The sequence below is a fragment of the Leuresthes tenuis genome, unplaced genomic scaffold (genome assembly GCF_036924035.1).
Source record: "Leuresthes tenuis unplaced genomic scaffold, fLeuTen1.0.hap1 SCAF_16, whole genome shotgun sequence".
Lineage (NCBI taxonomy): Eukaryota > Metazoa > Chordata > Actinopteri > Atheriniformes > Atherinopsidae > Leuresthes > Leuresthes tenuis.
The window spans coordinates 5,823,870-5,845,537 of record NW_027325370.1 but is presented as its reverse complement, the minus strand read 5'-3'; the positions used below and the strand labels follow the sequence as shown (position 1 = coordinate 5,845,537).

General features: G+C 40.1%; 2 protein-coding genes across 4 annotated transcripts in view; both read right to left on the bottom strand.

Moving 5' to 3' along the window:
- Positions 1 to 7,002: 7,002 nt before the first annotated feature.
- On the bottom strand, positions 7,003 to 17,424 carry wnt5a (wingless-type MMTV integration site family, member 5a). 2 transcript variants are annotated; one of them, XM_072366345.1, is made up of 5 exons: positions 17,036 to 17,424; positions 14,019 to 14,167; positions 11,733 to 11,980; positions 8,158 to 8,450; positions 7,003 to 7,605 (listed from the first exon to the last, which is right to left on the bottom strand). In XM_072366345.1, exons 2-5 carry the CDS (start codon positions 14,153 to 14,155, stop codon positions 7,147 to 7,149), a joined length of 1,137 nt encoding a protein of 378 aa, XP_072222446.1. In that variant the 5' UTR covers positions 14,156 to 14,167; positions 17,036 to 17,424; the 3' UTR covers positions 7,003 to 7,146. The 2 variants fall into 2 exon arrangements, with proteins under 2 accessions (XP_072222446.1, XP_072222447.1); XM_072366346.1 differs by lacking the exon at positions 17,036 to 17,424 and having other exon boundaries at positions 14,019 to 17,003.
- A 1,374-nt stretch (positions 17,425 to 18,798) lies between these two features.
- LOC140271220 (ERC protein 2) overlaps positions 18,799 to 21,668 on the bottom strand; it is a 151,297-nt gene continuing 148,427 nt past the window's right edge. For both annotated transcript variants that reach the window (XM_072366339.1, XM_072366340.1), the window contains one exon: positions 18,799 to 21,349. The gene's annotated coding sequence lies outside the window, so the exon portion shown is untranslated. The remainder of the gene's footprint in view (positions 21,350 to 21,668) is intronic.

Below are 21,668 nucleotides of genomic sequence, written 5' to 3'. Positions count from 1 at the left end.
CTTCTAATTTCACTACCTTTGAATAGTTCCACCTGAATCATTGCCAACATCGGGAACCCTTTGTAGTAAGTTTTCTCCTTCAACTATTTCAACTATGCAGAGTTTGTTTATTCATATATTTAACACAGCAGTCTACAAAACATTTTGGAATATACATCGTAAAAAACAAAATGAAATAAAAGACACAATCATTAAAAATGGAGCATTTCATTTATGGCTTTAAATACCAACTAAATATTTGTTTTCTTTATTGAAATAACCTTTATTTTGTGTTTTAAGTTATTCATATTGTTGTGCTTTGTGGATTGTTGTGTTCTTTTAAGCATTATTGTGGTTTTTTTTAAGTCTCAGTTTCTGTTTGTTTTATTTTTTCACTGTTGCTTTTTTTAATGTTATTGTGTTTTCTGAATTGCTGTTTTTGTTTGTGTTTGTGAACATTTTTGATAATTAGTTTAATTTACTTCCATCGGGGGGGGGGTTATAATTTGTTCATTTGTTTCTTGGTTTTCTCAAAAACTAAATTTTTTTGTCAGAGATGTGGCATGTCACAACTTAGAGGAGGAAAGTTTTTGTTGTTGATTCAGATCGGATGCAGACTCAGTGGAATGTAATTTGACCTTGGCAGAGCGATGTTGTCTCAGACTACTCTTGTTGGATTTATTGTTGGGTTTTATCTTATGTTGTGATGTTTTTCACCCCAGGGCCACCACACAGCACTTACTGGTAATGTAAAGAATGACTGAAGTTGGATATGTTGAATTAAGACTACACAGTTAGAATGAATGTACAAAAGAAAACTCAACACCTGCTGCACTATTCTTTGACCATATCAGGGCAGAACAGCACCGATGTCGGAGCAACCCCAGGGGCCCACTTTGGTGTAATCCATGAGGGCTTAGCAGGCTGACAGAATCACTCAGCTACTGGCTCTGACCTGGCATCCAGCTCCTTGTGGGGCAGAGCTACACATACACAGCACGATGAGAGTTGGAAAAAGAAAAAGGAAGACCCCATGGCAAACCATAAACATCTGTCCTGAGCTGCTTGTAAACATGTCACTTTTTATGATATACAACACAAACTCTGAGAGGAAGCCATAATGCAAAGATGTGATGACAGTGGAAGTGTACGTATCCTACACTGAATCAACAAGGGAGCCGTGTGAGAGAAAAACAGTGACATACAGTAACAAACTGCACCACATGTATGAGAACAGCAGATCTAAGGTCGGACTGAAATACTCAACACTGACCATTTACTATTCTCAGGAAAGCTCTGTAAAACTAATTGTAGTGCACTTATAGAAAAATTCAACAGACTCAAAATGGTCATTTTGTATGACATTTAACTGTCATATGAAAGTGAATATGTTTCCACATCTGTGAGCAATAAAGTAAGATTAGCTGTGGTCTGCTACTCTTATATGTTTACATTTTCAGTTTTAATTATTTCATAGGACATAGTCTGCTTTTCTGCTTTGTGATTGTATTCTGTACCATCACCACTTAACTCCTCGTTCAGTGTCCAAGATAACGAGCTTGACCAAAATGAACTCACCTCTGGTGTAAATGAGAGCAGTAATTATTGAACTCGTAATGATTACTCTGGAAGTCATCCGTCCCACATTCTAATCCTCCTCCTCTGTATACACACAAAAAAAACCCTCAGTCATGCACTTTCAGAAATTGTGTCCTCTATGTATAACCTTTCTTAATTCAGCCTTAGCTCTGAGCCATTGAAATAACTTGTGGCACAAGTGGTTTCTGGGGGGACTCTGGGATAGAACTGGCAGTCAAAGAGGGGGAAACCGGTAACTCTGCGGCACTGGCCGGTCTCTCTGATCCAGTCCAGACTGTTTGTGACGTCACAGTGTGGGGCCCTTCCTTCTTTCTCTAAAAGATGCGACCACAATCCCAAATAGCTCTAAATGCCACTCTGTGGACCAACCTCATTTTGGCCCACTTGTTGTTTTACTGCAAAAGCTGGGAAATGGAACAAGCTCTGCTTTGGCTTGGAGAGATGAGCTTTGCCAGACTACTGCACCGACAGCACATTTCTAATGCTTTAGAGTATTTAGGTTTGTGTTTGTAAGTATGCATGTCTGTTTTTTCTTTCTGAAGTAGCTGTACAGTAGGTGTTTTCTGCAGTGACAGTTTTATTTGAGTCATCATGTCATGTAGTGACATACATGGGGATAAAACTACTCATATATAACCTACCACAGTATTCATCTGGCCATGATGTGGCATGGTGAAAAACTTGATAGACCAGAGTTCAAACTGAGGTTTTGTTTCACAGATGGTAAAATGTGGTATAAATGTATTACATCAATATGTGTAGCCTGGTACATTACACTGTAGAGGAACATTAGTTAAACCCTTTCCAGGGCAGGATCAAAGTTAAAGGAATCGGCCATTTCTGAGTTTTTAACCTGTGGTCAGCAGATCTGGCTTCAGCGTTCAGAGTTTGCCTTTATATCAACCAGATGCTTTGTTTTAGGTAAAAACAATTTGTCACATAATGGTCCTGAAGAACTGTTCAGGAATTTTAATGAAGTGAAAGAAGAATAGGGTAAAACCACTTGATAAGCTGAGAGACCTCGGTTTGTATCCAGCCCAGCCATCATCACCACCATCATCATCTATGCAAGAACACACATTCATTCAGCTTCAACTAAATATTTAAGATACAATAAATGCTTGATTTATTTTGGTATTTTTGTATTTCAAAAAAGAAGAATATCAGAACTAAACTAAAATAAGATAAGCCAGAAATAAAATAAACTTTGGACAGATGTTCACATGACCTAAATATTGTGGCGATACAAAGGCTCTGAGCTCTAAAGAATGTTTCTGTATGTAACAAGTTGATTAAAAAAAGACCCTGATTACACAAATGGACACAATATTATTTTTCATGATCTTTTTATTTGGGAAACTAATCCAACATGTCTGTAAGAGACAAATGTATGTGGACCTCTGATCTCGTTAATTTGTGTGACCATTTGTGCAGAAATAACAGCACAAAGAGTCTTAAACTACATTTTCCAGTAGCTGATGGTCAGTCTTCTATATTATCTTTAGCTCATTCATTCATACGGAACAGTTTCCACTCTGAGATGTTGGTGGGTTTCTTCACTTAAACTGCTCATTTGACAGTATTTCTGTTAGAGTAAAGCCAGCACTTTGACTTGACCATTCCAAAACATGCAACTTTATTTTCCTTTAATCATCATGTGGCAGAGCAGCCAGTGTGCTTAGAGCTGCTGTCTTGCTGCATGACCGGCTTTCTCTTGAGATTCAGTTCGCTCACAGATGCTCTGACGTGTTACTTTAGAAAATGCCAGTATAATTCCTGATTTATTATTCCACCAAAAATGGCAAGCCAGTCTAAGCCTGACGCAGCAAAACAGGCTGAGACTATGATACTACCACCACCATTTCTCAGAGATTCTTCTATACCAGAGTGGTGTTCTATATATCTTTCTGGGGAACAGTGTCTTTCACAAAAAGAAATAAACAAAATGTGGACAGAAGTATGCAATCTCAGCATAACACGTTTATTAAACAACAGAAACTCTCAGCTCCACTGTAAAAAGGACTGTAACAGGAGGCCGTTCCTGCTCACCAAAATACTCTCCATAAACTATTTGTTGTTATTCTCTAATTTGATTTTTTTGCTTTGTTGTTATTCATCATTCATCATTATTATTTTGGTTTATCATATACTGCCTCAATTCAATTTCCCTTTGGGTGAGTATTCATCAATTAAATTAAACCCAGTTTTAATTTACTTCAATTTCTCCTTTTAGCCCTGTGTTGCACACTATTGTTGGTCAGTGCTTATCTGGTTAACATTTACTAGTATAAGATAGAAGCCTTTAGATGCTTACCCTGGGTTGCTTAGAGATCTTAAAGATGACATTTTGCTCTTTGAATCATCTTTGTTGGTTGATAAATCTTAGAGAATGTAAAAATGACACACAGTCCATCTGACTTGATTGTTGGAGTCCAAACTTTTCCCTTAGTAGATGTTTTTTTTGTAAAAATGTCCAGCTTCTTCTTCTAAGGTTTTTCTTCCTATGCATTCTGCAAATGTGTGCTGTGATGATAAGACTCAGACTGATTGGCAAAACGTTTCTAACTCTACAGACACTAGCATTGGATCATTTTCTTTATTAACTAAATGACCAAGCATTTATTTCTTAATGACAGGACTCTCTGTATCTGCATTTCTGACTGCGAGGATATTTAAGGTCACATTTATACCATGATATAAGAAACGTGTCCACAACGTTTTGAGCACCAATGAAAAGGATTTGAGTCTAGAAAGTGCTTTCACAATCGCTGCTTAGCTGCGTGTGCAAAAGCCAAACCACACCTTTTCACTGTGTGACCACAGCCCAAAAAAGGCTGTTGTAAGACAGATGTATAAATATTTACCGTCACCCACATAAGCTGTCAAACTTGGAGAAAAGGGGGCACGCTGAGAAAGGACTCCCAAGATCAGAGGCTAAGCATTTTGTTTGAAGATTTGGAAGTATCCGTGCCTCTTCCTGAGTTTGTCAGTTCTCGTACCTGTGCACCTGCGAGTTTCATGTTTCCCTCTCCTGCTGAATCAACCAGACATGCACCTGGATTTCTGTTTATGCTAGAGCTAGAAAAGTCCTGCTGGTATGAAGTCGGTAAGTCAGTCATTCTGAAGAAGCCTTGTCAAGCATGACCCAACCTTCATGTAGAAAAGAAATCCAAAGTAGAGCTGTGAGTTCACATTCCTATAAACTTAGCTGTTGACAGAAGGTTCAAATATGTTAAACCTCTTGCTGGGCTGGATCTCCTCTGAGTCTTCTTTTAAAACATTTCCCTCTCTCAGTCACTCTCCCCACATTCTCACGTTGCATCTTTCTTGCTTTTGCTCACTGGCTGTTTGACACCAATCAGAAATGTAAACACTTGTCATGATGTTGCAGGGTTTACGCAAATGGGTGCTCATGCAACCCTACGGCCACGCACACGGGGCTAACTGGCAGGGTCACATATGGAATGTGCTCCTGAAGTCAGTATCATTTTACAAGTGTAAATATTAGCCAATGTCAGGAGCATTTACACTGTAATAGTAGTCCTTCAGCTCTTCTTTCCTTGAAGCACTTTGCACCGATCCCTCGGGCCCTCTCTTCTCTCAACCCCTGGCCTTGTTACTCCCCTCTCATTCAGCCTTCATGTAATCATCCATTTCTCATTACACAATATTCTCTCCTGCTCTCTGCATCTCCTCTCAAGCACCAGCAGCCTCTGACAGGGCCCCCAGACCCCCCCCTCTTTTCATTCTCCTGACACTTTATGATTAATCATCCCATTAACCAATCTACTGTCACAGAATTGTTGAGATGCAATTATAATTTAACCTCAACCACCCCTTAGAGACCAGATTTCCCAAAGTTCTCAAGCAAAATCTTTTCATCAGAAAACATCTAAAGCAGCAGCAATGTCCGCTTGATTGTCTGACACACTGTCTGCCCACATGTGACACACAGATAAACTTTGTAATGGTGTTACAAGAAAAGTTCTATCTCATTTGAGTAAAAGTGGTTAAATCTGAACTATAGACACAGATTTGAAGAAGCTTAACTTATTCAGTAATAAAATTTGCTAAAAGAAAAATGTTTATTAAAGGACTAAAATGAACTCGTCACAGACAACTTGAAGAAATACTGTGAGTGAATACATCTCTGCGGGTTTTACATTTGATATTTATTGAAATAAAGTAGACATTGAGCCATTTTGTAAAAAGTAACAAAATTTCAGCGATAACACATTATGTTTAACAAACCTCAGATTCATAGAGAAGCTTATAAATATACATAGTTGAATTGGTAGAAACAGTTTGTGTGTTGAGAATCATCACAGGGACAGACGGCAGTTAACTGGATGGTACTGGAAATCTGTGGCCAAAAAGTCAGGGATTCAAAGTGTGTTACGGTAAAGCTGAACATCAGTGAGAAGAAAGATTTTGGTTCAAAACAATAAGGTGCATTTCCCTTTTTCCAAAAACAGTGAAGAGCCGCAACGGTGAGAACCTAAATTTTGAGAAGTGAACTTAAAACTTGGGGATGTCCAACTGATTATTTATCGATTCCAGAGTTTTTTTCCTTTTTTTTTTTTTTTTTCAAAGCTTAAAGTACAATCTGATTAAAAGAAAATAAATACAGTTTATTGATTGGCTGGATAGAAATACTATATACACAGAGCACTGAATATTTCACCACTTTAACCATAACATTGCCCATATATATTCGAACCATGATAAGTACTGTAGAGTAATGTTAAACGGATAATCTGAATTAATATGGAAAAAAAAATGTAGACTATAATATAGATATATTGATAACAGCTGAACAGACACATACAGACAGGTAAAAGCCGCTGTATCAAAGTGCATAATGGTTGAAGGCCTGTTGCAGCACCTGGGGAACGTTAAGGCTTCTGGTACAGCTTGAGAGATGGCCAAGTCCCCCAAAAGAGCTTTATAGGTGTAGCCATTGTACTGCAAGGACTCATGCAAACTAACAGTGTCCTTTACTGTACATGTGGTGAGAGGGGATGGGTAGACGATATGAAGGCTGGTTTGGGACTGGCCCTGTGAAGATACACCCATAACACATGCAGTCTCCTCTCAAAGCAGTCACTCTCAAACAACAAATATTCGATAATAGACCTTCGAGCCAGCAATGCAGGAAATATCAAACCTTACTCTTGCTAGAAAATGGGAGGAACAGTATAATTTTTCCATCAGCATGACCCATTTGATAAGAAAAAAATAAATTTAAGAAAAAAAAAAAAAAGGACGAGGGCAAAGTGGGGTAGATTTCAGGCCAGTTTCAGGCACTTGAGAAGTTAAAAAAAAAATTGGCTGGTGATGACTGGGCGAGAATAAAACATAATCTCAAAATAAATATTTGACAATACTCTCAGTTTCTCAAGACATAAGTTTTCTTTTAAAAAAAAAAAGTGTCTTTTTGCAATGACATAATTGTTTAACTCTATAAATATAATTTATATAGTTTCTTTCTTCCATTCTCTCTGTGCTCCACTGCTCACGAACACACAGAAATGTACACCCATCATCTGCAAGGCAACACTTCTCTTCTCACTTGCAGACGAATTGGTCTACGATTTTGGTGCAGCGTTTGCACTTGACGTAGCAGCACCAGTGGAACTTGCAGTGACAACGCTCTACAATCTGAGCTTTATACTGGTCGTAGCCTCTGCCGCAGCACATCAGCTCACATCCATCCATGCCCTCCGATGTCTTGTTGCAAAGGCGCCCCACTGTGCCCAGGGAGCCCGTGCTTGGGTTCTCCAAGCAGTAGTCTGGACTGGAGTCGATGTACACCAGATCAAGTTTCGTGGGAGAGTTGAACTTGCTATGCAGCTGCGTAAGCTTTCCACGGGAGTTGAGTTTCATGGCTACAGCACTGTCATACTTCTCCTTCAGTGTATCTCCCACCTTGCGGAAGTCAGCCAGTTGCAGCCAGCAGGTCTTTAGGCTGCATGAGCCCGACACTCCATGGCACTTGCAGGACACGTGGGCAAGGTCATACACCGTCTTGAGGACAAGAGAAAAAGTTGGAAATGTGAACAATAGGTTTTTATAAACAGATGAGCTGGCAGACGTGATTATTGTTCTCAGAAAAACTGCTGAAAAATAACATGCCCAAGTTGCACGCTTCATATGGTGAACTTGTACCGTCTATATAAATATTTGTGTAATATGTTACTCATACACCCATAAGGAATCACTTTTCTAAAGAGGACAAAGTGATCCTGTACGTGTCTCCAATGGTGCACGGAATAAAACGTTGTCCACTCATTTGTTCTACTTGAAAGACTGCAGCCTGGCAACAGATATCTGGCATTACGTTTTCTTTGAGGTGAATTCAAGATGTTTGGAAAGGAAAAACCCCAGAGCCCCCTCCAATGACTCCATCTCCGTACAGATCAAAGCTGCAGGACGACCGAGCAGACGGAGCTGTTACACAGATGATCAGCGGAGACCTATCTGACTGACCTGGCGGTTTACATCTTTTGGCTGATTTCTTATCTAATGAGATTTAAAAGATCTGCTGGTGTGTGTGCGCGTGCAGTTTCCATGTCTTACATTCCTTCCTGCCTCGTTATTGTGAAGATTCATCAACAGGCGTGCACTCTCTTGTGAGCCTTTGGGATAGCTTTTCTCCCTCTCACGTGCGTCCACAAACTCTCTGGAGAACCTGTAGCCGTAGTTGAGGTTGTCTCCACAGCCACCCCACAGCCAGTCTCGGGGAAGATCTGTCGGGCGAGCAGCACGACTGCACCCACAGCTGGAGAGCTCCCCCTCTCTGCAGGCACGGCTCACCGCGTTCACCACTCCCGCTGCGCTGATGGCGTAAGTGAATGCCGTTTCTCGACTGCCTGCAGATACACAAACATGAGCATCACGTCATGTCTATAGTTTAGTATATACATTTGTGTAAGTTGTGAGTTTACGTTCATTTTATATTAAATGCATCATTTTGCTTTAAGAGTGCATGTTCTGTTATGAGGTGTGATGTCATATGACAGCGTTCACCATACACTTAAGATTACAGAGTATATCAGCCAAGTGCTGCAGGCTCACCATTACTAACATGTTGAGCAGTGTAATCTGGTTTGCTGTTATTGGGCTTTGGCCAGACAGAAGAGAGCGCCCTCAAGTGACCGAAATCTTTCTTAACAAGCAGCTGCCATTTTACCCAAATTGAAAGTGACAGCAGCTCTTTACTTCATCTGTCATGACTGGGTGATTTTGGAGCCACTGCTCATCAACTCCATTCGTTTCTACCCTCAACATTTCCTCTACAGAAATGACAGTTTGAGAAAAAAAAGACAAAAATGTACATAAGCTGTATTTGTTGTCACTCCAAAAAGCCACAGACTGGTAGAGAAAATTCAGATGAGAAGATTTAAGAAGAAGACTTAAGAAGAAACAGACACCAAAACTATGAGAATGCGTGGTAAGATTGAAGACGAGAGCGGCAACATAATAAAAATGCATAGCTCATATACCTGCTTGGTCTAACCTTTAGAGATTGTACTATAATGAGAGTAACAGATGGTTAGAGAAAACGAATGGGTCAAGAAAAAGAGATACATTCAATCAAAGACAAAACAAAATAGTACAAGAGACACACACATTTAATATTCCCCAAAAAAAGAAAGAGACCACGGCTAAGAAAAAAAAAAGATGAATATGAAACTGTTTTGGAAAGTCTTAAAAATGTCCAGGTGGGAAACTGGCAGGAGCAGATATAATCACAGAGAGTGGGGAATTTATCAGTCGAGTACAACCTTTAAGCCAGCCTGAGGATATTGGTCTAATAGTGGAACTGTGGACAGACAGAAACTGTCATCTTCCTCCCCTCTAATGTATTGCAACCTGGAGGGAGCCAAGCCAGACAGGAGAGAGTCTGATCCCAACCACACCAGCACCCCCTGGAGCTCTGATCTAAATCTTTCACACAAACAAAATGTTTTATATGACCCGGTGTGGACTGAGATCATTCACAGGGAAGTAGAAGAGGAATGGTTTGTCACTGAGGACTGATCTTATTGAACAGTCCAATAAGAGTGAATGAATTTTAGTTTGTGTTCAGAACATTACAAGAAGATATGACCAGATACTCATTTTCCGAACACAATGTCTAGATGGGAGTAATATGATGTGATATTAATGGGTCTGAGTTATGAGGGTGGCTCTTTGAACTTGTTTAAATCCCCGTGGTAATTTAAGCCGTACACATGGCCTGCAGCCGAGGAGGTTGTATTCAGGGTTTCACATTAAATTGGTTAAAGAAGTGCCACACTCTTAGTGATTGTATTCTTGATCAAATTCTCCACGAGCCACAGATTTTTAGCAAAGGAAATAAGCTTTATGTGCAAATCTGATGAGACGTACGTAATAATTGCGACTAAAAAAAAAAGTTACAGCAAAACAAACTATGGGAACCTAGACACATTCAGTTGGGATACAGAAAACAGATTTAATGTCATATTAGGTTTGGTGATTTGCTAGAATAATCTTTTTTTTTTTGCTGATTTGGAAAACGTCAGAGAATATTCAGTCCCCATTAATCAAAAATGTTGGTCAAAATCTAACAGGATCCTCACATATGTCATTAGCTTGTCAGGCCTAAATGGCCCTCTAAAGTATCATGGTTAAATGCGTCAAGTTTAAAAGCTTTAATACACACTTATCATGTAAATCCACTGGAGATGCGAGAAATATATATTATCTTACATTACTATAGATTTAACAATTTTCTGGCAGTGCCGTTTTCTCTCATCTTTGCAGTAATTTGCAAGACAATTCTCTAATAGTCTATTTCTTTATGTCCTTATATATATATATATATATATATATATTCATCCCAGCTCCTCGTGTTAACAACCTTGTTCCACCTGGTACAGCATTTGTCAATTTTGAGCGACACAGGTGTCAAACTTGCCATCTTTATTGTTTTGTTCTTTACAAGAACAAAACGTTGGACCACAAAGAAAGCTGAAAAGTGAGAGTTTGTCAAAACCACTTAATGCTAAGAAATCCATGCTATGTTGAACCTGATTAACTCACCCTTCAGGTTTCTTAGGATTTGCAAACCTTAGTGTGATTATGTTTAAATGGAACTACTTACTTCCTCCAAATCTAATCACCATGACAACTATGGTTCTTGAGGTATTGGGAATTTTGCAAAAACTAAATTTTTAAACTGAAAGATGAATATTTAATAAGGATTAATTGGGTGAGAAAACATTATTATAAACTAAATTTGCAATTTACATTGATGAAAAAGATACACTTAATACAATATATATTTTAAATATATCCATTTAAAAATGTGAGCATGATAAGCACCTTTTGAAACAGAATGTGATCCATTCATATTTTTCCACTAGTCAGCCAAGACTGATGTAACTCTGCTCTGATCAGAACACTGATGTTGTAAACATTCATACTTTTATTCAAAATTATCAAGAATTACCAAACTTTTAGTTTACCACTGAGGTGAGGAGCAAAAATGTCCTGTAAACAAAAAGAAATGATAAAATGAAAGATGATGAGATGATAAGATCCACAAAAGGGATTCATTTTTGCAAAAGGACTGTAAATCTGTGGCTTTCTAGAAGAGATCTGGACACACTGCACATATATCTACAAGCACAGGCAAACAAACGGTAACCTTTGACAGGGTGATATATTGAAGCATACTCTCGCTACACTCCCATTATGTGTAAATACAAGGAGACAGCTATAGTCCAGAATGTGTGCCTGTTTGTGTGTATTACACTGTCTCCCATTCATCAGGGGAAGAGCAGATTCTCTGCCTCCCTCCTGCTCCATGTCAGGGACTGGTTTAGGAGGCCAAAGCCACATGTGATTTATCCAGCAACCTCACCCACCAACTATTCCCTTCACACAGCTGCTGAGAATCAGCAGTCCCATACATTTTACTCATGGAAACACAAAGAAGGAGGTCAGTGAGCGAATAAAAACATAGAAAAACATAGATTCTAATTAACCGTGGTGAATATGCGTGGGAAACGTGCAAGCTTGTGGATACATACCTGCAGTTGTTAACACATGAAACACCTTTACTTCGCATCAGCATTTCCTAGAAACACATACTCCATTTTGTTCATTTTATGCCAAATTCTTACCTATTTGCATAACCCGTCCGAAAACAGAGGAGTTGTCCACCGTGCTGCAGTTCCAACGTCGATGTCTGAACTGGTACTGGCACTCTCGGATGCCCGTCTTGGCACCCTCACCAATGTACTGCATGTGGTCCTGGTAGAGCTGGCACAGCTTTTTCTGGCCCTGTGACAGGCCCACCAGCTGGCTGCAAAGAGGCTGGGCGCCAATGATGTAGGCCTCTGGGATCACAAAAGGGTTCATGGCAAGAGACCTAGAAGGACATATAATGTAATGTTTTCACTGTCACTGAAGCACATGTATGCAAGTTTTCAGGCCAAGATCTTGATCAGCAGCTGAGTTTACTCGATTGGTTTTAGGCTAATAAAGTTTATGCTAATAGTCGCAGTGAGGTGAAGTTGGCGTATAACCTAGACCATGCAAACCCTTATCATTTAATAACACTTGACTGAGAAATCCATTGGAACCAAGAACTATAGATTAAGATATAGACAACTGAGAAAGGGCAGTAAAGTGTAAAGTACAAATCAGAGAAAATAAAAATTAATGTCATGATGGACAAGATCATTAAAACCTGATATATAAGTCAAACCTATTTGTGGACCCTTTCCCACAGGGTGTTTATTGCATTGCTATGAGCTGTGAACTTCTCTCAATATACCGTTATATCATTTGAGGTTTCAGGGCATTTCACTTAGAGATGATATGTGAAGATAAAACCTATTCTGGCATTAGAAAAAAAGTGGGTTTTTTTTGTTAAACAAAGAAGCACAAAGCTTTCAGATTTGTTTATTGAGCCATTGGTGTATCCTGAGTAATGACCCAAACTTTGGAAGCATTACAAATGTCTGTCTTATACCATGTAGCTGAAATACAAATTATGCCAACGGGGGAAAAAAATGTTTGACATCCTTTCTGAAATGCATTTTATGATGACTGGGAAAACATTCCAACTCAACACACAGAGTGGATAAATGTAGGAGTCAAACACCTTTACAGTGAGCCTCATAGGGAAAAGTCTAATCATTTCATCAAAAGTCACTGCTCTCCACAAAGAACCAAAGAGAAACAATGAACTGAGAAAGACAGGCACAAAGCTACATAAAAGAAGAGCATGAAAGAGGAACACAAGCATGAGCATCTGGTTCCAGGCTACAGGACAATTAGAGTGGCCCATCTCTGAGCCCCTAGAGAGACACAATTAGCCTCCAGTGTAACCTGATCGACAGGAAACTCAGCAGTAAGATAAAATGAATACACAGGCGCGCACACAGACAAACACACATGGGTGCACAGCAGGTGAAAAAAATAATCTACATAAATAATGTCTGTTCACTCATGCAGGCTGATGCTGTTTCACGCATACAAATACAAAACTAAATCATTCACACCTGTTGGTGGCATCCCGGAGGAACGGAAAGACACACACAGTTGTTTCTGTAATCTAACTAATGTAGCTGCCCACTGAGCCGAACCCATTAGATTTTCTGCACATTAGTAATCCCCTTCAAATGATTTGCCTAAACTATTATTTTTATGCATTTGAGCCGTCACCTCATGATGTAACCACACGCTAGAGCCGCTCATTAGCAGTAAATAAAAATCTTACACCGGACGTTTAGGTTTAAATGTACGATGTTCTTGAAGCACCCTCATTGGATACATGATATTTAACAAAGTGCAGAATTAGAAAAAAAGAAAAGGAAAAAACAGGCGTGATGTGAGGAATCGACATTTGTTTCAAGTAGTGTTTCTCATAGGACTGCTATCAGAAGTCCTGAATGTGTTCAAGGGTACAAATATGATTTTTATAATAGCAGCAGTACATGCATGTACATTTTTGGTCCCAGACTCTTAAACCGCAGCATTTTATATTTTTCTGTAATATTCATAATTTTGGTTTGGCAACATGTGAAGAATGAAAATAAGGAGAAAAAAGGTAAGAAAAGCTAATGTGCCACAGTCAGCATGTTGTATCGCTTCATATGTTGTGAAACTGTGGCCGAGGAGACTTCCTTTGCAAGAACACACACACTTCAAACTATCTCTCAAACTACGTAAAGTACAAGCACTATTTTTTTTTCCTAATTCAGTATCAGCTCCAATTTAGAGCACTATTATATTTTTTCTAAATGATTTTCTTTAGCACCATTGTTCTGTTTCCAGCAGCGAAGCAAACTCCTTTTCAAAGCTTACGATCTCCTCTTCCAAATAACAAAGACATTAAAAGCCCTATGAGAACAAATGAAGACTCAAACAAAAATACTGAAAGTAAAGAAATGATTGCATACCACCACGAGTTGGCTTCCACTACCACCTGCATGAGGAGGGTGAGGAGTGTAACGGCAAAGACACAGTGTCTGGAGTCCAACAAGCTGCCAAAGGGCCAGCAAACTGGTCGACACACACAGCCCAGCCCCAGGTTCATACTGCCACAGATCTGCGGGAGAACAGAGAACAGGATGCACGTCAGTCTGCCTGCTTGTTTGGACGTTCATTGTCACACGCAATTCATTGTGTATCACACATAATAGACAAAGACATCTTTTAATCAAAAGTGTGTACAGGAGACATCTTTTCAGCTGTATCCTCGCATGTACACATCCAAGCAGTGTATTTGATAAAAGCCCTGAGGCCATCAGAGCTTGCACAGCAGACCAGTCATTTGGCAACAAGTCTGAGTGTGAATCACATAAGATTGATAGACGGGGAAGACACAATGACCATGAAACTCCTGCTCGACACATTCCTGACATTTCACTTTTCACAGAGAAACAGATGCACAGTAGCAGGGAGGTTCACTGACGGATGGTCGGTGCGAGATCGTGCATGTATCTTTTTAATGTAAAACAACTAAAAACAGAGACCTTTAATAAGACGTCAGTTAGTTTGTGTTTGATACCAGCTCATTTCAACCTTTTCGGCAGGGCTGAATGCATTTGTCGACAGGATGTCAGTTTATTTTTGTAAAATATTAAGCTCCAACATATTTGGAAAAAATGCAATAAAACCGACATAGAAGTTTGTTCAGTTCGTTTTCACTCTGGTTGATTTGATTCATTCTAGCTTGACAATTTTCTACTTTTTTCCATTTATTTTTTGTTATAATACATAAAAAGGCACACATTAAAAAGAAGACATTCAACATTTACTCAGTTATCTTTTTGGTTACTGACGTGTGCGGCTACTACATTTATATTTCAACCACATTTTCCCTCTGCAAATACATTAAACTTAATGTGTATGTTTAATTGAATGGATCAAAATAACTGGAACCACGTCAGCGGAGCGGATGATGGACTGATGTTTTTGCGCTTTTGCCTAGAAAACTTCATGGAATAAAAAGAAGTAGGGGGAGGAGCGGTGGGTCAATCATCTACAAAGTAATCAAAAAAAATGCATGGCTTTGGTGATACAATTTGATTGCCATTTAGGCAGAAAATGGGTTCAAATAATTATCCCTAAATTCGAGTGTTTAAACCGACGTGCCAGCCCTCAGTTAAGTTGTGTGTGAATTTTGGGACTGAAGGCAGTTCTAATTTGTCACGCTCCTTTATTTTCCAGGGTTGAGTCGGAGGGACCTGAGCTTGCCTAAACCTCATTAAAGACGAAGCCAAGTTCAACCGGCGCGCACGCACTCCCAAACGCACGCAACCTAACTCCCAAACGCACGCACGCACGCAACCTACACAAAAGCATGTGCTTTCAGTTTGCGTGCAGCCTCAGCAATAATTGGTGAGGTTATGTTATGTTCCTCGCAGTTCTTTCACATAAATTAAAAGCAATAATCCGCAGAAGGCGATGGTTTTACACCAATTTTAAACTGGTAATTGGAGTTGTTGAGTCAGGGGGGAAGCGAATTTGAAATATATATTTCAGGCTATGGATAACTGAGGTCAACAATTAAATTTTTTTTAATTTTCTTTTCTTTTTTTTTCAACCAAACTGGGCACTTCGTGGAGGTTAACCGAAGAGCAGGAGCGAGGAATGAGTCATTCTTATACGACTTTAAATCAACATTTATGGCCGAATGTGACTGCAATTATCTGAAAGCTCACAACTTTGAGCCCCATCAGAAGAACCGTGACTATAATTTAGGGATTTATATTTTACACATGCCACCCCCAGCTACAGAACACAGTCTCATTTACCATTGGTATTTTATTAGTATCGTTTTAAACTTCGAACGTTTGGCAACTCCGTCATAAGCTGCACGGATCCTGCGCTCAGTGACCCCTGGAAACGATTTGACCCGAGCAAAACACTGATAGAAACTGGCCGATTGACTGTTGTCTGCTCTGCATATTTTTGTCAATGACAGTGGCATCGAAGTAACTACATTTTCCAGGAGAGAACAATCAAAATGCTGTCGTTGGTATTATTAGAGAACAGGCGCAGCGTTGGCTGTGGAGCGTTTGTTTTAGGGGCCAAATCGGAACCTTGGACGTAAAAAAAAAAATGTCTAGAAATGTTCAGCCTTTGGTTAAATTAGGGTATATTCCCGATGCTCCATCCTTCTCTTTTTGGAACTTTTCGCTCCGTTGAATAGACCATTATTGGTTTGACGTTATTCAACGTTTTAAAACGAGATTCGTTGAAATAGGGCGTTTTGTTGTAAAATTTAAAACGACATTTTGAACTTTGACTGGGCTTTTTACGAGACCACAATGTTGTCAATGTTCGGCGCAATGAAACCGATGCAGGCCAGTTATCTCAATGAAGTAGGCCCATGCGTTTTGGGGGTGATGTGGGGGAGTGAGGTGGGGGTAGAACGAAAATTTCACAGTTTGGAGATTTTATTCCCCCAAACTATGTAGCGGTACAGTTTATGAGTGAGATGTGCCGCATTAAACGGAACAAAATGATTAGTTTATTCCTGCCTGTTCAGACGTTTATAAAAAAACCAGGAGAGGGAGCCAGGTACAAGGATTTGATTTAGAAGCGGCACAAAGAACATCAGACAGATCCAGAAGACAATAGAATATTCTCTTTTTCTTAAGATAGCGTACGCACTTTGTTACAAAGCGCGCGTGGGACATGATTTAACCATTTTTTCAGAATTAATTGTTTGTACAGCAAGAAACTGACATGAGTGTGGGAGACGACCAGGGGGGGTGTGGGGGGGGGGGGGGTGGGGGGGGGGGCATGCATGTTTCACACATCACATCTGTCAAGTACCTTTATCCACATCCAAGAACTAGTATAAGTCCAAAGGTTTATCCCACTGATACTAACATCCCCATTCTTAAAAGACAAACTGTAGTCGAATTGAAAACCGCGGCAACCAGGAGACCATCAAGCAACTCACCAGGGAACTCAGCCCGTTAGAAGTTGTAATCCACTCTCTGCAGACGATATCGAACCAATAATCCCAGTGCAGGCCAGGTGGATTTAAGATTTGCTTTCCCGCTGCACTGAAGGCAAATCTCGTCTCTTTATCCAGATCTCCTGGAAAGTGCTTGATGGAAGGTGAACAAAGTGTAAAGCTGAAGCTGAAAGTCCCTCAGGTTTAGTGTTTTTGGGAGTACGGTCGCCCCCCTCCCTCCCCCAAAAAAAGGAAAATCTGTGAAAACGCTCCGTGCGTTTAGGAGATCAGAGGTCTGGTAGGAAGCAGTGTTCAAAGTTTAAAGACAGAGTGAGGAAACAATCATTGCCTTTAACTTTTCAGTGCGTGACTGTCGCGATAACAATTATCAACCAAAAATAAAAAATAAAAATATCTACGGCAACTCAGTGCCACTGCGCTGAAACGTTGGATGTAGTCTACTTTTGTCGATTCACTTCTAATTGAAAGCGGCCTTCTTATCATCTGCCTGGCCAAGTTAAAGAAAAATAATAATTTTCCTTGTCAGGGCTAAGCTAAATCAAATCACAAAAGAGTGAAACACTGCGATGAACATGAAATCCAGCCGCTCACACGCTCAGGTCATAGCGCCTTTTACCTGCGGAAAGATCCACAAGATGAGCCTCGCCATAAACGACTTGTCAATTTACCTTCCATTTTGTGCACGAACGACTTTGACAATTCCCCAGTCCGAGTTAAAAAATCTTCGAAAGCAAAAAGTAAGTCGTCCGACTCGTAAAAGAAAAAAAAGAGAGTGTGTGTGGGGGGGTTCGGCTCCAGACTGTATGCTCCAAAAAAATTATTAGGAAAAAAGGCCTTTGCGCGCGGTCTGTCTCCAAACTGTGCGGCTTGGCGAGCATGCACGGTGCCGGGAGGAAGAAAAGGACACAGAGTGTGAACAGCGGCGACTTTGCTAAGGCTCCGAGTGCGTAGTGCTCCCACGCTGTTAGTGTGCGTCTGTCTGCGCTGAAGTGCAGAGAAGTATCCTTCCCTCTCTCCTTTTCTCCCTCTCTCACCTGCTCCAGACGCCTCCTCTCACATACACGCACACACACTGAATGAAGAACGGATGCGGCGCAGAAAAGACGTTCACATAGCGCATGCGCCTTACATTTCTGCTCAAACCTCTCTTTTCTTCTCCCAGCCACCAACTTTCAGCAACCGAGGAATTTCTGCAAAGGTAGAATTCTGTTCAGAGAGAGAGAGAGAGACAGAAACGGGCGGAACAGGCTGTAACAAAACAAGCGTCTCTATTACCTAAAATAAACTTATAAAGTACCCGAGGCTATTACCCTATCCATACCAGAGCAGAGTCTGGATTTTCACCGGCAGCAGATCAAGTTACCACTCAGTAGAATCAAGACAAGCAGGTCCATATCGTGTGCTTACACAAGCTGCTCTCATCACCTGAAGGCCTTCGAGCATTACGATCGTAGCGGTAGGGCTAATTATTATTTTATGGTAGACTATCTCAAAACATGCTGCAGGAATCTGAGGGTTTACAGTTCGATAGTTTTTAGTGAGCCCGACGCCCAAGTGTCAGAGGGCAAAGGGGATGAAAGTTTCACGAAGATTTCTCACTCTCAGGCATTCAAAGGTGAACACAGTTAACATCAATTTAGTCGGACAGAATTTCATGTGGATTGTGGTAATGAAAAAAAAAAAACAATCAGTAAAATGATTAAAACAATGATAAAATTATTGGAAGCAGGCAGTCACCTGAATATCTGGCTGTATGCCAAAACAAAGACTTAACCTCAAGCGAGATAAGGAGGAGATTACCATGCAAATCGTGGTGTAGCTTTAATTGAGTGGCAACACTTTGACAGGCCTGCTGAAGGGAGGTGTGCGTCAACATTCAGACATTCTTACAATCAGTCAGCTTCACCAACATCATCCCAAAACACAGATGGATGTTATGTTTCATTTGAACATAAACAGAAATCTGAAATTAGAATAAATATGGTTGCCACATGCATATTTAAAGAAGGCATACTTTCCATAAACACAAGACAAAAAGAACAGATGAGAAGATTTTGCTTATATTAATGTTGACTCAGCAGCAGAGTATATGTAATGAGAACAGTTCGCCTAAAGGAGAAAAATATTTAAAGAGTGCAGAATGCTAAGGAGTTCTACTGCATTATATACCAACATATTTCAAATGATCTAAATGACATAAAATACATTTATGAATTAAGTTACACTTTTGTCTTCGTTGTGTGGTTTCAAATAAAAGCTGCTGTGATGGGGAAAAAACTGGTAACTGTATGTCAGAGGCTCATTTAAAAAAATGGATCACCATGTGTTTACTGGAAAGAGAAACCATAGAAAATAATCAGTTATCCACTTTCCTCTTGTGAGCAACAGCATTTAGCTAAAATATGTCAGCTTTTATACCAAATATTCAGGGCTGAAATAGGACGGAAGACCTTTGTCTGTGAAAGCCTGTGGCAGAATTTGGTGAGAGGCAAAACTTGAAGACTCCGGCGTTCTGGTTCAACTTAATGTTACCATGGTGGATGTCGGAGAGGCTGTGACTGCGTCAAAGAACACTTAAAACATGCTCAGCCACATTTCAGGACCCCCTCCCCTCCTCCACCACCACCAGCATGCCTCATTCTGCCTCCCTCCTCCATCCCCCTGTTCCCTCAGGAAGAAAACTGGGCAACATCTGGCTGAGTTTATGAGAGAGAGGGAGAGAGAATTGGTAGACCATGAAAACTGGGAAGAATTCTTTCTCGGGCAGTGCAAGAGTCTATTGTTGTAGCTGCCATTAGCGGCGGTGAAACTTTAATTTTGTGAAAATATTCGTTGTGCTCAAATTTACAAATAGCACTGCCAATGTCAGTGCTCACATCATTGTCTCCCTGATAAAAACACATGTTGCAGTTCTTGTGAAAACAACTTTTATTCAAGCAACAGATGCAAACCGACTGCTGCAAAACACTGTGGAACAAGCCAAGGGTGAGTACTGCCACCCCCAAACTTTCACAGCCATCACAACCAAGTGAGCAGGACTACACCACACACGCACTGTACAAAAACTGTGCATGTTAAGTAGCAGTCAAATTGACACACTGTTAAGCTGTTGAATTAAATCACAGCATTACTGCACATTATGGTCACCTTGGCTTTACCTTCAGTAAAGTGAAAAAAGTAATGACAGTTTTGTTAAATACAAGCCACTTCATTGTAGTCAGATTAGTCACAGATTCACAGGATCAGTAAATAGACAATAAAACACATCACTCCTCAGTATTATAAGACACACACAGCTGCTACAATAGAAAAGAAAGAATAAGAGTGGCACTCAAATTGTTGCAGCTGTAGAAAATCAAACAGAACATGATATTGGTTCATTAAACAAATGCACAGCAGGCTAAAAGAACACAAGGAGAAATGTATAAACACTCTGCTCTTACAGTAAGCTAGCTCATTTGAGGTCAGTTGCATTTCCCTCCCTGCAAATTAAGGTTGTCCTGATTTTTGAGAAGGTGGAAGCTGATCCTCAAACTGTTTGCGGGGCATCTCCAAACCCAAAGTTGCCTTTTGTTTTTGTTGACCCCCGTGCAGGAAATTCTCGATGGGCAAAAGAGTAACTGAAGTGGTTTACTGAGCTGTCTCAGATTGCAAATGATGCAGTCGCAGGCCCAATTTGTCCCAGCAGACTGGGACAACTCCTTTGGCACTGTACATTGAGAAGGTCTGTGTGGGTTGTTGATTTTAGAGGTCCATGTTGTCATATTTACAAAAGTCCAATATTTAGCTACAGAAGTAAACACATTCATGCCAACATAAACCAGACCAGAATTGGCATGGATTTATGGTTTGTTCCACTGGCTCAGCTTCGCCATGCTCGCAGTAGACAGCAGTGTACTGACTGCTGGTTGATGTGAAGCCAGGACTATATAGCACCATGGTAATGTAAAATGAACCCAGCTTCCAGTTTATTGAAAACAGCTAGGGAAATGACTGCTTGCCAGTACCTTGAGACTCCACACTGATGGCTGATTATCTGGGAAGGGACATTTACCTGCAACGGGTCCAGGTCCTCAGCAGGCCACTGCATTTATCCATGAGGGTGACATTTATTAGTTAGATGGAAAACTTCCAAGCATTTTAAACACTGAACTTCACCACGGTACATTAAAATGGTAGGTAGCCTGCTGATGTAGTTGTGGATATCTGCTCATTTGTATATCTGGTTGTCATGATGATGGAGACAAATCAACTGGTACTTGTAGCTGAAGATTATCTTATGGTATCCGCAAGCATCTGTGGACAGAAGCATTGACAAAAAAGAAGTCAGTAAGAGGTGCAACAGAAACGGTAAAATAAATGCTAAAATCTACACGCCACACAAGGATGTAAAGTTTCATAATTTAAACAAGAAAGTTGTTTTAATTGAAATATCTCCAAAAATATTACAACATATAATTATATATTTTGGTATTGGACAAATGGACTGTAGACACTATTTTTTCTTAGCTATAGCATGACCGTTTTTCCCCTGAAACTGTCTCCGGAGCTCCTTAAGAATTCTCCAAATGCATTTGGCAGCAGCCCAAACATAAAGTAATCATTAATAAAAAGG

Coding starts and splice junctions, on each gene's coding strand:
- wnt5a (XM_072366345.1), bottom strand. CDS start 14,155: ATGAACCTGGGGCTGGGCTGTGTGTGTCGACCAGTTTGCTGGCCCTTT. Junction 8,451..11,732: donor CGGACGGGTTATGCAAATAG/GTAAGAATTTGG, acceptor GTGTATCTGCAG/GCAGTCGAGAAACGGCATTC. Junction 7,606..8,157: donor ATAACGAGGCAGGAAGGAAT/GTAAGACATGGA, acceptor CTTGTCCTCAAG/ACGGTGTATGACCTTGCCCA.